Genomic DNA, 15257 nt, shown 5'->3' with positions numbered 1-15257 from the left:
ACGCACTGGGAATAAACTCAACCCTATCAACCAGCACAACAGACTACGAAATGTGGGCCAGACCGGACAGAAAGGCTCACAAATCTACACGGTGCTGGAGGTGGGGGCCCAGTACCTCCCAATGATTTCTAACAAGCCCTGAGGCGCTGACTCACTTGATCCCCCCACAAGCGCCGTGCAAGGGACGGCTGCCACCGCTCCCATCTGACGCTCAGACAAATCCGACCCACTAGGCTTTTCCAAGGTAGACAAGCAGCAACTCGCCCTTCGTCAAACAGCGTCTGCTGAGAAATCACTCAGCACAAGTACAAGGAGTCGGCGAGGACGTAGTGTTTGTTGTAAGGCAGGAAAAAGACGACTGGTACGGTGGGCTCCCCCAACGCGCAGTAAGACACCCCGAAGTGCAGCCGACCTTTACAAAACCAAACAGTACGTACCCCTGACCACCCCGTTCCAGAACTGGCTCGCGGGCTAACAAATACACAATACTGCAGAAGACCGCAAGGCACGTCTCGGGATAGTGACACCAGTCACGAGACCACCTCCGTGGCTGCAGAATGCGGCATACTGAACATCTGTTCACGGTTTTATTTTTCAAAACACCTTCCATGTATAATACGTTTGCCTTAAGTCTGTACGGCTGGTACAGAGAGAGTCAAGTACCAGACACAATCAAGTGCTTAATATATACACAATGAAGGGGCACCTGAGTGACTCCGTCGTTTAAGCGTCCGACTTCGGCTCAGGTCATGATCTCGCAGCTTGTGGGTTCGAGCCCCGCACTGGACTCTGTGCTGACGGCTCAGAGCCTGGAGCCTGCTTCGGATTCTGTGTCCCTCTCTCGCTCTGCCCTTCCCCCATTCGTGCTCTACCCCCCTCTCTCTCTAAGAATAAAACTTTAAAAAAAATTATAATATCACACAATGATGATATTACAGAGCCCCCCCAAAATAAGTTGACCATACTTTCCCAAGGTGGAAAAAAGCTTTCCACACATTCAGACATGAATCACATTATAAATCTAATGGCAATGCTAGTGACATTCCTGAACTGTTATTTTTGGAAAAATGAACCAGAAAAATCAGATATAGCCAAGATGTTCTTTTAACTTTAAACTTCTCGGGGCGCCTGGGTGGCTCAGTCAGTTGGGTGTCCAACTTCGGCTCAGGTCACGATCCTGCTGTCAGTACGGAGCCTGCTTCGGATCCTCTGTTTCCCTCTCTGTCCCTCCCCCAACTCGTTCTCTCTCCCTCTCTCCTCCCCCCCTCAAAAATAAATAAACATTTGAAAACATAGGTTATCTTCTCAGTATAGTTGTACCCAGTCTTCTCATGCGCACACACGTACAGACAACCTTTTCCAGCTCCTTCTACTCAGGTCATATTCATGATGCATATCACATCCTGATGTTACTGGCTACTGAGGAGTCTGGGCCCAGAGTCCTTCATTTGTTCGTGGTTAGCAAACAGATGGTGTGATTTCTCAAGTCCTGCACAGGTCATACCCGATAGCAAAAGAACAGTAAACCTCCCAAGGAGTGAGGAGTAAAATCACGGTTTCAGATTTTCCAAAGGTGTTTCCATGTTCAGAAATACACCTGGTCAAGTATTGGAAAACAGAACAATTCTCATCAAGGGGGAGAGTTATCAGAGTGTATCAGTGAGTAAAACTGCAGTACCCCAAATTAAAAGGAAAACTAATACTATAATTTACGATAAAGGAAGATTAATGAACTGGCTGTGATACTAGGTACATTATCACAAATTTTAAAACAGGAAGTGAAAGAATTCACCAGAACACTGTCAAGCGAGAGCACTGCCTGTGGTTTAACAAACATGAAAATCTGAATCTTCAAATTAGGAGAGAGAATTTGACCATGGTGAAGTAAGTCAGACACAAAGGGTCTCCTGTTGTAAGATTTCACTTACGTAAAATGTTCACAATAGGTAAATCCACAGAGACAGAAAGCAGGCTGGTGGTTGTCAGACACTGGGAGGAAGACAGGGGACTAGGAAGTGACTGCTTGCTTAATGGGTACGGATCTCCTTTTGGGGTGATGAAAATGCTTTGGAACTAGAGAGGATGGTGGTACAACACTGGCTAAATTATTCACTCTAAAATGGTGAATTTTAGGGGTGCCTGGGTGGCTCAGTTGATTAAGCATGTGACTCTTGATTTCAGCTCAGGTCATGATCTCATGGCTTGTGAGTTCGAGCCCCACGTCTGGCTCTGAGCTGACAGCATGGAACCTGCTTGGGATTCTCTCTCTCTCTCTCTCTCTCTCTCTCTCTCTCCCTCTCCTCTCTCAAAATAAATAAACATTTTTTTAAATGGTTAATTTCAAGGGGCGCCTGGGTGGCTCAGTTGGTTGGGCGACCGACTTCGGCTCAGGTCATGATCTCACAGTTTGTGAGTTCGAGCCCCGCGTCTGGCTCTGTGCTGACAGCTTAGAGCCTGGAGCGTCCTTCAGATTCTGTGTCTCCCCCTCTCTCTACCCCTCCCCTGTTCACACTCTGTTGTCCCTCTGTCTCTCAGTAATAAATAAACGTTAAAAAAATTTTTTTAAAGGAATTAAAAAAATAATAATAAATGGTTAATTTTAAGATTTCACCTTAATTTTCAAAAAGAATACAAATATTTTTAAAAGATCTGATCATAAGGGGGAGCCTCAGTCAATAGAGTGTGAGACTCTGTTCTCAGGGTTGTGAGTTCAAAGCCCCCACACTGGGCACAGAACTCATTCATCAATCAATAAAACAAATACAATAAAATAACTGAATAACTAAAGAAAAGCTGTGTTCATGGATCAAAAGGACTTCAACATGCAGATTCTACTTTGCTAGCTCATCATACAGCACAAGTCAGTCAAGGCCCTGAGAGGCGGTAGGTTGAAAGCCACACTTTCACTCAAGCTACATGTTTCCAACACAAATGTTTGGCCGATTCTTGAAAAGTGCTTATTCTGTATAGTTCATAAATTAGTAATTTAAATTTGTACTGCTGTAGACATAAAATTCATTTTTAATCCGCCTTATACACTAAACAGCAATATTTATTTTTTTTAAATTTTTTTTAACGTTTATTTATTTTTGAGACAGAGAGAGACAGAGCATGAACGGGGGAGGGGCAGAGAGAGAGGGAGACACAGAATCGGAAGCAGGCTCCAGGCTCTGAGCCATCAGCCCAGAGCCCGACGCGGGGCTCGAACTCGCGGACCACGAGATTGTGACCTGAGCTGAAGTCGGAGGCTTAACCGACTGAGCCACCGAGGCGCCCCTAAACAGCAATATTTAAAATAGTCACCCTACCTAAAATTCCTTAGTCCTATTCGCTAAATGGTGTGCTCATTCAGGAAAAAAATAAACAACTTCAGTGCTGTCACAGACACCCCAAGTGTCTTACACTGAACAGAAATGAGAAACAGTGTGACAGAATTCTGCCCCATACAAAGTTGCTGCAATGATGGAAATATTCCCAGTGCTGTGACAGGAGAGTCACTAGCCACAGGTGGCTATTAAGCGCTTGAAAGGTGGTACCGCAACCAAGGAACTGGGCTTTAAACTTTATCTAATTTTAACTGAACAGCCTCATGGGCAGTGTGAGCCTCGCATACACATTCTCCTCAATTCTGGCACAAACTTGCCACACCTGATCTTCCACTTTTTTTTTTTAATGTTTATTTATTTTGAGAGAGAGAAAGGGAGGGAACAGAGGAGGGGCAGAGAGAGAAGGAGAGAGAGAGAAAATCCCAAGCAGCCTCCACAAGGTCCACACAGAGCCCGGCGCGGGGCTCGATCTCAGGACCATGAGTTCATGACCCGAGCCGAAATCAAGAGTGGACACTTAACCCACCAAGTGACCCAGGAGCCCCGATCCTGCCCTTTTATCACATTCCCCAGCCGGCCCACCGCCTGAAGGCTAATGATCCCTCGGCAGAACCCCTCCGGCTAGGACCCTGCCTTCAAGTACAAGTGCACACAAGTCAGTCTGGTTCCCAAGGACAGGACAGACTTCCGGAGTGACCGAGCCTCCCTCCGTTCTCTACCCCTGCAGTCCCCGCAGGCTGGTACAGAGCCTGTCCTATAGGGCCCAGAGGCACGGCTGGCTGATTCTCCCGAGTTAACGCCTTTGGTCTTCCCTTTGGTCTCCAGGGGGCTGCTTCCCCAGCCCGGTCACGTACAGGGTCACGTACACGGAGTCTGCCTCACCGCTCTCCCAGGAAGGCCCGGGGAAGGCCCATCTTCTCTGCGCCCACTTTGGAACAAGGGCTCAGAGAAACAATACTCAAGAGATGCTCAAGTACGGTCTGAGTGAGGAACTCAGAATTCGCCAGCGCTGGGGCGGCCACACAGTGTCACCCAAACTGCACGCGGGGGGATCTGTCTCCCAGACACAACGCCGGAAACCAGTAAAGGCAGACATCAGAAACGAGAGCCCGCAGGACGCACACACAGGTCCGTGGTTTTGCCTTAATACCGAACACTCTAAAATTACAAGGCACAATGTCACAGACAGCAGTGACCAGAACCACTGAAATCACTTAAGTCATCGTTTCCTAAAATGTATGAAGAAGCAATTTCAAAGTATTACTTTATTTTTTTAATGTTTATTTTTGAGAGAGAGAGAGAGAGAGCGAGCGAACATGAGTGGGGAAGAGGCAAAGACAGAGGGAGACACAGAATCCGCAGCAGGCTCCAGGCTCTGAGCCGTCAGCACAGAGCCCGACGCGGGGCTCGAACTCAAGAGCCGTGAGATCATGACCTGAGCCGAAGTTGGGTGCTTACTCGCCTGAGCCCCCCAGGCGCCCCTCAAACTATTCCTTTAAACGAGAGCATCGATCCTTCTCAGAACGCCGCTCTGCTACCACTGAGCCAGCACACAGAGACTGTGCCACAGCCCACGAACTCATGGGCTCCATTTCGGAAAAAGTATCGCAGCTAAAAAGGTCTTTTAATATCAAATCACAAGAAAAGGGCGAGCAGGATAACCGTTACTAGAATAAGCTTTTATTTTTAATTTTTTTGAGAGAGGGAGGGTGAGCAGGGGCGAGGGGCACAGGGAGAGAGAGAATCCCAAGGAGGCTCCACCCTCACGGGGATCACGACCTGAGCTGAAACCAAGAGTCAGATGCTCAACCAACTGAGCCATCCAGGCGCCCCTAGAATAAACTGTGAAATCAGACCTAGATTCTAATCCTAGCTCCTTCGTTTATTCCTGGATGTCACTTTGCTCATTTATTTAGCTTCTCGGAGGCTGAATTTTCTTATCTGTAAAATGCTTTTAACAGGACCTATGCCTCAGGAGGGTACAGTGAAGGTACGGGCACATTAAGCAAGTGGTAACTGCTCAGTAAATTTATTACTACAACGAGCGTGTCAAAGCCCCATAATAATCACAGGAATTTAAGAATGAAATACAAGGCAAATTCCCGAGCGAGAAGATCCATGCTGGTTGGAGCACCACCTCTGGGAACACCCTCCTCCCCATCATTAAACAGTGGGGTGCGTGCAGAGAGCACTGAACTAGCAGTTAGCAAATGTGGATTCCAGAACCAACCATGTCATTAAAGCCGCCAGAGACCTTTTGCGTTCCTTTAGCATCTCTAGGCTTCAGTTTCTTTATCCATAAACAGGTTATTACTTTATCCAAAGGCAGCTGTATTATGTATTACTGCTAGGGTCCTGTCTGGCCCTAACATTCCAAGGTCCTATTTATTCAGTCCCTAAAGCAATGCCACATACCAACGCGAGCAGGCTTTCTCAAAGAGTAAAATTCCACTACATTTTCCAAACACCCCTCAAACATACATCTAGGAGTCATATCCACCCACTTCAAAAACAACTTGGGGGGGCGCCCGGGTGGCTCAGTCAGTCAGGCGTCTGATTCGACGCAGGTCAGGATCTCACGGTCCCTGGGTTCGAGCCCCGCATCGGGCTCTGTGCTGACCACTCATAGAGCCTGGAGCCTGCTTTGGATTCTGTGTCTACCTCTGTCTCTCTGCCCCTGCCCCACTCATGTTCTGTCTGTGTCTCAAAAATAAATAAACATTAAAAAAAAAAAAAATAGAGGCAGTTCTGTCTGTGTCTCAAAAATAAATAAACATTAAAAAAAAAAAAATAGAGGCATACTTAAAATACATAGAGTAAAACCATTTCAGACAGCCCCAATAAGGTACAAAGAGAAAAGAGCTATGCGCAACCCAAATCACTACCCAAAGGAGGTGGCCACAGACCGCTTAACAGCACGGTAACCCACCGGAGTTCTACAGCAACGGTCAAGCAGGAAACACCCCAGTGACATTTAAGGTATGCACTTTGTTTCAACTGAAGGGACACAACTACCTAGTTGGTATGTCGTTTGGAATTTGGTGTCACCACTCTTAGGCTAGGCTACTGAAAGATGCTCAGAAAATCCTTACTAAGTGTTCCCGTCACCTTGAAAGTAGCATTACGATGGGGATCTGGTTTAAACCGGAGGAGTGAAACAATGAGGTTTCCTTAGAACAAAGCCATTTATGAAAAAAACCAAATACATCCACAGCCCAGCCCTGCTTGGTTAAAATATGAAAACAAAGACAAAATTTTTAAGCAGCTTTGGTACGAATCAATGATTGCAGCTAAAAAAGGAGGCTAAGGATCTCAGAACAATCAAGAACCTTCGACTAGTGGCCCAATTCTTGCTTCCCAAGGATTTGTTAAGAACTGGACACGGACCGTGCGATCCGACATCGACCGGCCCCAAAGACACCACCGGAGCTGCGGGTCTCGCTGCTGTTTGACATGAAAGCCACGGCGCGCGGTGGGAAAAGAAAAGTGTTGCTCACGGGGATGAGAGGCACAGCACGGGAACGTGGTCAATGGCATCACAACTGCAGTGTGGTGACCGGTGGAGCTACTCACCGCGAGGGGGACCACGACGCTGTGCACCTGTAACTAGTCACGCCGTGTGTCAACCACCCTTCGATTAATAAAAGGTAACCAATGCTCTATGCCAGCCAATTCCTAACAAACTTAACAAAATACAGAAACACAAGAAAGGGGGACTGTACATGTGAATTACAACTCAATCCAAAAAACGCCCAGGTATTCACACAGAACACTTAGCAGGAAACAGAGCTTTAGTCTTATGATTAGGGTGACAAGACTGAAATCATCACACACGGCAATCTAAGAACAGCTCCCCCTCTTAGCTGTGAAAGCCCTCCAACCCGGCTGCACGGCCCTCTTACCACCTTGTGTCTCCCAGGAGAGGAAAATGGGTATTTGATCACTTACTAGGCTCCTTGAGGATCACAACTTAATCATCTTGGCGGCATCCCTTCAAGTGCCTAGCCCAGGATCCTGTGTTCTGTAGGCAGGCAAACGTTTGTTCCTTAACTGCTACATATATGTATCTCTAAGCAAAAGAGATTCCCGGCTCCAAACATTCCATTCCAATTCTGCTAACTCTCCCCCAAAAGGATACCGAATCTCTTTTTCACTCCTTTCTTTTTCAACCAGGACACTACTATGTCAACACTTTAAGCCATTTTCCTCCCCACTAAACAAAAGCAAGCGAAACGAGGCTTAAAAATCTGTCCTCTACATTTCCCTAACTCACATGACAGATTTTAATTGCTGTCTTTTCACACAGTACAATTCCAGGAAAGGTGAGAAATAAGCAAAGGACAAAAGAATGCAAAAAGTGATGTACTATCTACGCTAAAGAAAACCTGCCCCAAAGAGGGTTTCTTCCCAAACATTCAACAGTTTCAAAAGCTGCTGGGCCCGGCACAGCACTATTGACACCTTACTTGTTCCCTAAACCCCCACGCACCAGCCAACCCAGCATGTAAAATCATAAAACAAGAGCCCAGAACTGGTAGTCTAGAAATCAGCAAGTCAAGAAAAGAAATAACCAGGTAGAACACTCCGTAGCAAAAGTAACACCCCAGTAACAATACTCTTCCCCAATTTCCTCTGCTTACTGGATGCCATTTACTAGCCCATCAAAGCCTAAAAAAAGCCTTAACATTAGAATTGTTATTGAAAGGAAGGCATTTCAGTCTTAAAGAAAAACAGATCATAAGAACCTTACCTATCATCTATCTAAACATATCTAACAGTTCCGACAGGCACTGTTTAACGTAAGAGCTCTTCTGGACAAAACAACTATTACTTTGATTCTGGATCTTCTCCACTCTGGTGTCTCTGAACAGGTCACCTTTAGAGACTAGGGATTAATGAGCATCCACCAAGTGGTGAGTTTTAGGGGCACTTGGGTGGCTCAGTCAGTTAAGCGTCTGACTTCGGCTCAAGTCATGACCTAGAGGTTCATGGGTTCAAGACCCCACGTAGGGCTCTGTGCTGACAGCTCAGAGCCTGAAGCCTGCTTCAGATTCTGTGTCTCCCTCCCTCTCTGCCCCTCCCCTCCTCACACTGTCTCTCTCTCAAAAAGAAATAAACATTAACAGAAAATTAAAAGGTGAATTTTATGATGAGTTAGAGCTCAATCGTTAAAAAAAAAAAAAAAAAAGAAAAAAAAGAAAATCCTTCCCCTACAAAAAGATACTCAGTGGGGTGCCCGGGTGGCTCAGGCGGTTAAGCGTCTGACTTCGGTTCAGGTCATGATCTCCCACTCTGAGTTCGAGACCCCCATCGGGCTCTGTGCTGACAGCTCAGAGCCTGGAGCCTGCTTTGGATTCTGTCTTCCACTCTCTCTGCCCCTCCCCCACGCATGCTCTGTCTCTCTCACTCTCAAAAATGAATAAATGTTAAAAAAAAAAAAAAAAAGATACTGAGTGAAACCCAAACACTACAAAATAGAACACTTCTCTTTAAAATTCCAGTTCCACGACACAACGTGCAACATCTTGGAGACAATTCCTCCTCTGAGGGCCTACTGAGGAGTGCTGGTTTTGTTCCACACTGTTTTCACCGGCAGTTTTGAGAGGTGCTGAGGGCGGGTAGGTGGAAAGAATACTACCCCCCCTATTTTAGAAGCTCTGGCCCCTCTAAAAGGTCCTAGTGCTATGTATGGTCTGAATACCTGTGCCCCCCCCCACCCAAGCAAATTCCTATGCTGAACTCCCAGTGCCCAATGTGATAGAATTAGGTGGGGCCTTTGGGATGCCCGAGAGGTCAAGAGGGTGGAGCCCTCATAAAGGGATTAGTGCTCTTATTAAAAAAAAAAAAAAAAAAAAGAAGTCCCAGAGAGCTCTCTTGACCCTTGCGCAGCGTCCACAAATGTCAGCAGTTGGCTATCCAGAAGAGGGCTCTCTGACCAGGCCGGAACCCGGGTCTCGAACTTGAAGCCCGCAGACCTGACACCAACAGACTTCTGCGGCTTCCAGGCCACCCGGTCTGTACTACTTTGTTACAGCAGCCCGAACACACCAAGTAACCTTGATCACCACCGCTGAATCTGTTTGTCATTTAACAAAGAAAAGACCGACCTGGGTGCAAAGCGGAACTGTGAGTACATTCTATGGGAGAAAAATGTTAGTTTTAATCCAAGTAACCCCCGTCTTCTACATGTTAATTCATTTCAGGGCCTCCACTTTAAAGGGCATCACTTAGCCAATGCACTTACTTGGATCCGTAGGGAATTAAATGAATTTAATGAACTTAAGTGAATTATACTTAATTACACTTAAATGGGTTCCACTTAATGATTCCTTTGGAAACTTGTATTAAATTTTCAAAGAGATCTAACTAAGGTCAGTACTGAATCCCCAGTTCTGACCTGGGACGGCTAGAAACAGGCATACGTATGAAGGAGCCTTCCAGAAAGGTGAATGGCACTCTGGGCAAAAGCATCTTCTTCCTCCTGCTCAAGCCACCACTGAAAGTATTTTCAAAAAAAGAGACAAAGGAAGAAAAAATGAACTAGCCTGTTTTTGGGAGAAATGACAGATATCCATTCTACACACATATATTTTACAAGTCAGTCATTCTAGTGCTCTCCCTCTAGACTCTGTCAAGAGTTCTCCTGATATTTAGTCTAAAAACACACCCACCACAAATTTCAGCTATGGCTTAACAACAAAAGAAAACAGGCTTACCCTCCTGACTATTTCCTCACTACAAAAAACTTGCAAATTTTATGGCTCGCACTTTGTAAATTTCAATCCAAGGCCTAGTTTCAACTTTTTTCCTGCTTCTTCCAAGCACAGTTCTCTGCTCTGATGGTGGTCTTTTATGGACCTGAATGGGCTGGAATATGTAATCCAACAGTCCCACGGAAGTATGGACCTCAGTTTAGAAAAACCATTCTTGGAGCGCCTGGGTGGCTCAGTAGGTTGAGCGTCTGACTTCAGCACAGGTCACGATCTTGTCCATGAGTTCGAGTCCCGCATCTGGCTCTGTGCTGACAGTTCAGAGCCTGGAACCTGCTTCGGATTCTGGGTCTCCTTCTCTCTCTGCCCCTCCCCCGCTCATGCTCTCACGGTCTCAAAAATAAACATTAAAACAAATTATTAAAAAAAAAATCCATTCTTTTCTAAACTGACGTCCTATGGAAGATTATGTTTTGACATTAATGGGCATTTTGTAGAAGCAGCTGGTAAAGTCAGTAACACCAAAATAGGTTTCTGATTAAAAAAAAAAGAAAAAACTGACCACAACGTAGGGAGTTTTCCACCAACTTCCCCACACACTTTTACATCTCCAACTTCTAGCAGTGCCACAGAGAAAGGGTTAAGGGTAAGGCTGAAAGTGGCAACTACCAGGAAGAGAAAAGACAGTCCCCAGCATGAGAGGTCACTCAACAATAACCATCATTACTGACCACTGCTCAAGGATGCCTGTCCTCTGACGGCTGACGACTACATAGTCTGGAAAAGGAGCGCTAGGGGAAGCCAAAGTGCTGGTGGTGGCTCCAGAGGGAGGAGGGAGGGCCAGAAAGAGAAAATGGATGGATAAAAACAATCTGCACAGTAAAGTATGCGGAAACAAATACGGAGCTGGTAATTAACTAGTTCAGGCAGCCAAAATGGCTTGGTCTAAGCAACAAAATAAAATGAAATGAAGATAATAGTAATAACAAATAGTAATAATGGCTGAATTCCCTTATTCAAAAGGAAAACATCAACCACTCACACAAATAAATAGCAGTCAATGAAGCAACCCAAATCCAAACTGCATGCTCACACACACACTTTGTGAAAGTATTTCTCCAAACTTTCTGCTTCGAAAGACAAAACTATAGCGAAAGCTGCTGAAAAAACTAACTTCCGAGAGCACTTTTATGATGTCCACTTACCTACCACATGCCACAACACAGAACTCTAAAGAGAAATCAACAATCTACTCTCACTGGCAAATTGCAGGGAACCTGGAAGACCCAGTTCCCAACACCCTGGTTAAAGAACCGGAAGGACAATGCACCTTTTCCTTTCTCTCTCTCTTCCAACAGATACGGACAGTTCCTAAAGCAAGCGCCTTTATACGGTACGCACAGAGTTCACTCATTTCACGTTGCTATACAATCAGCTTCGGAAAGCATGCTGCCACTGAAGCAGAATACAGGAAGATTTTAAAGACCCGACTCAACTTGAAACCACAGAAACAATGTCTACTAGCAACGATGAAAACGGCACATGACAACTATTCCGTTCTAACAAAAGCTCAAGTGTATGAACAGATTCGTTACTGACACGTGAACAGAGAGAAAGAGCGAGTTACACCTAGCAGCCTGAATAAGGTATCCGATCGTAACGCAACGAACATTCTAAACGTGTCACTAAAGAGGAAAGTCCGAGCCCCGCTTTGAGAAAAAGGCCACACCAATCAAGGCGGTTGCCTAACACACGAAGGCTTAAGGGAGGAACTCTAACTTTGTGACACTTTGTGAACTTTACAGGCTTACAAATGCTGAGGGTGAAAAAGATCTTTGTATTGATAGCCAACAGTTTCTGCCGGATCACAAGACTGCAATGCATCTTGGGATTCCTTCAGGACGGTTCCGTGTCACAGATATTTAAAACGTAATTACTGTCTCAATAATAGAAACTGCAGCAAGAGACGCTCTCTCGCCTCGCCCTAAGGTGAAGCGAGAACTCGAGCATTCGCCCTCCCCAGCTCCTCGGATCTCTCAACGCCCCCCCGACCCACTCCTGGCCCCATCTGTCCTCACTTCTAGGCCTCGTGGCACTGACCGGCCGCGCCCCCCCCCCCCCACTCCGTCCCATACGGTCCCCACTCCCAGCGGGTGACTGCGGCCCCCCGAGGGAGGGGCGGCCCCCGGTCCCGCCGGTGTCCCCCCCGCACGCCGCCCCCGCCCCGCCCGGCTCTCCGCCGCGCCCGGCCCGCGCAGGCCGCCTCCCGGGCCACGGGCCGCCCCACCCAGGGCTGCTCTCGCCCCGGCGCCGCTGTCAGCGCCCCACGTGCCGCCGGGCCCCGCGGGTCGCGCCGCCCGAGCCCACCCCACCCCACCCCCGTCCCCATCCCTGGCGGAGGGGGGGGCCCTCCGGACCCAGGCCGGCTGCTCCCGCCCCCGCAGCCCGGCTCCCCCCCGCCCCCCCCCCCCGCACCCCGCGGCTGCCCCGCGCGTCCCGGCCCTTTACCCGGAGGACCTCCAGCGCCGCTGCCGGCTCCGTGGTTGGGGGCGGCGGCGCCAGCTGGGGACAGAGGCTGCTGGGTCGGGCCCCGCAGGAAGGACGGCACGAACTCGGCAGCGTGGACGTTGGGCACGAAGGGCTTGGCGTTGACGTTGAGTTGCCGGCTGAAGGCCGCGCTGAGGTGCTCACGCTGGGCCTCGGTCGCCGCCGCCGCCGCCGCCGCCAAGGGGCCGCCGGCGCCACCGCACGGGCCCGGCCCGGGGGCTTCCATGTCCGCTTGGTCCCAGCAGTCGGGCGCCGAGTCGCTGCTGCTGCTGCCGCTGCTGCTCCCGCCGCCGCCGCCGCCGCCGCCGCCACCACTGCCCGGATCCATGATCGGGGGGGCCGTGTGTGTGGTGAAGAGAGGGCGGGAAATGGAGGCGGGGGCGACGGGCCGGGCAGGAGCAGGCCGCGCTGACCCGGCGAAGCGACGAGGCAGAGAGGCCGGGGGCTAGCGACACAGTCCCCGGCGTCGTCGCGGCGAAGGCTCCGGTCGCAACTCCGCACTCGCGACGACAACGGCGGCACCAGCTCAACCCTCCTCGTGTGTGCGAGCGGATCTCCTCCCACCCAACCCCAACCACCTCGGACCGCCTCAGCTCCGGCCCCACGCCGGCGCGGATTGACCCCTCCCCGCCACCCGTACCTTCGCCTCGGTAGTTCCTGGCCCTGTCCGTCCCCGTTTCTGGCTATGAACCACGGCTGCAGACGGAACTACGAGTTCCGGCAGCGCCCGCGCGACCCCGCTGCGGTTTTCCCGTGGGCCGATGGGAGTGGGAGTTCGGGGCTCCGGAGCAACCGGAAGCGACTCCGGCTCCCGGCAGGCAGCGCGGGGAGGCGGAGGTCTGGTCGCAGCCCCGCGGCCCCACCTGTCACCGGGTGGGGGTAGGGGTGAGGGCGAGTCCTTGCCTGACTCTTCAGCCGCGGGGTTGGTCCACGCTGCCCTGTGGGGCACAGGCTGCGGGGAAACGGATAACAGTTCTAACGCGCAAAGCAAAGCTCTCGGCTCCTGGAATCCCCTCCTTCTCGCATCACCGGTTTCTGCGTTCACTGCCTCCCCAAGTCTCCCTACCTTCTGCTCTTTCTTTCCACCTTCCTTCTCCCCGCCCCCAGCCAGAATCTGCCCTACATTTCGAAGCCGACGCTGCGCGTCTTGCGTTTTATGTATTCATTTGGTGGAAGAGAATAAAACCGTGAGACAGTACAACTTGAACTGCAATGGGGCTCGTAAAGCGCTCGGGCCCAGCCTCTGCCCCGGCAGAGGGGATTATTAACTGGAAACTTTGAATGACTCACCGTCTGTTTGACTAGTCATTTAAAGCCTTCACCCAAACTTTTCCATCCCTCCCCTCCTCCCGGCCAAGGGTTTTGCAAATCAAACAGAGGATTGCCATATTCCATGTTGTATCCAGTTGTACCCACCTAGTTAAGATTTTTTCCGGTGCGTCCAGCTTCTTTATGCACCATTAGGTGAAGTGGTTTTCTTCTGAATGATGGGATTTGCTCCAGTATTCCGTAGTGCTCTGTTGACTGCCTCTCACTCACCCGGACACTGTGCGTTTAGGTAAACACGGAGGAGGGGAGAAGCAAACCTTTAGGTCAATTACATGAAGTAGGAAAATAACGTTGTTCTGAGTACCTGTTAATTTCCTGTAATTCACCCACGTGGAACCCAAGACTGTGGCAAGGGGGACCTATTGTTGATATTTTTCTCAGAGGAGTCTAGACAGCTTGCAACTAATCTGCCAAAAATTACAGAGTAAAGGCGTAGACGCACACAGAATAGATGATTCCTAACAACCTTAAGGTCCCAAATCTAGATCTAGATATGAATTTAAAATTTAAATATCTGTACCTTAAAGATAAAAGAGGATCCAGCCTAATGAGACAGCTCAAAAACAAACCTGTCAGTTACCTTTCAAAACAAATCCTATGCTAAAGTGGTTTGAAATTGTGTTTAATATTAAACTAGCAAATTTTATCAATGCCTTTTTTTTTTCTTTAACTCATAACACTTGGAATATCAACTGCTGTAAATGTAAAGAAACCAGAGACCTCCATTATAACAAGGCTGGCTTTAAGTTTATCTTTAGATCTGTGGTCCATACTGCCTGAAATCTTCTGGACATTGATTTCTTTTTTCCCCCACAACAGATGATGTAATCCCCTAATTAATACAAAGTTCAGGTTACAGCCTATTAATATAGTTCTCTGAAGACCTGTTTGAATCTTTCTTAAGGGCATCCCCCTTCAGGGATACCTGGGTGGCTCAGTTGGTTAAGCCTCGGGGTCTTATCTGGGCTCAGGTCTCGATCTCACAATTGGCTCCTGAGACCGAGCCCCACCCCAGGCTTTGCGCTGACAGCATTGGGCCTGCTAGGGATTCTCTTTCTCCCTCTCTCTCTGTCCCCTCACCCACTCACACCTCTGTCTCTCTCTCTCAAAAATAAACTTAAAAAAAAAAAAAAAAAGCGTGTCCCACTTTAAAGTTGGTATTAAGTGATTGCCCTCAGGTTTACTGAGAAGTTAACAATTGATATAAAAACTCAGACCTTCCTTCATATAAGGGAGACTTGAATTGCTACTGAGTGAGATAAATATTTTTATTTTCTAGTCACAACAAGAAGAAAATAGTGTGTCCAAAATAAAGTGCCTTCTCACTCAAGATTGGCACTCCCTA

At 48.4% G+C, this 15257-nt stretch overlaps 1 protein-coding gene across 3 annotated transcripts in view; it reads right to left on the bottom strand.

The window, feature by feature from the left end:
• Window positions 1-14086, bottom strand: part of GSPT1 (G1 to S phase transition 1) — a 34528-nt gene extending 20442 nt beyond the window's left edge. Inside the window, exon 1 of one of the 3 annotated variants that reach the window (XM_060648523.3) lies at window positions 14000-14086. Coding sequence is in view for 1 of the 3 variants with exons in the window: in XM_060648520.3 (XP_060504503.1) it covers window positions 12545-12911 (367 nt within the window). In the remaining 2 variants the exon portion in view is untranslated. Of the gene's footprint in view, window positions 1-12544; window positions 13186-13223; window positions 13286-13999 lie in introns of those variants that run through there. The other 2 variants (XM_060648522.3, XM_060648520.3) reach the window with 2 other exon arrangements.
• Between the last annotated feature and the right edge of the window lie 1171 nt (window positions 14087-15257).

Source organism: Panthera onca, chromosome E3 (assembly GCF_046562875.1).
Source record: "Panthera onca isolate mPanOnc1 chromosome E3, mPanOnc1 haplotype 2, whole genome shotgun sequence".
In the NCBI taxonomy this organism is placed as follows: domain Eukaryota; kingdom Metazoa; phylum Chordata; class Mammalia; order Carnivora; family Felidae; genus Panthera; species Panthera onca.
Note: the sequence above shows the minus strand (reverse complement) of the source record. Positions and strands in the feature narration are given on the sequence as shown.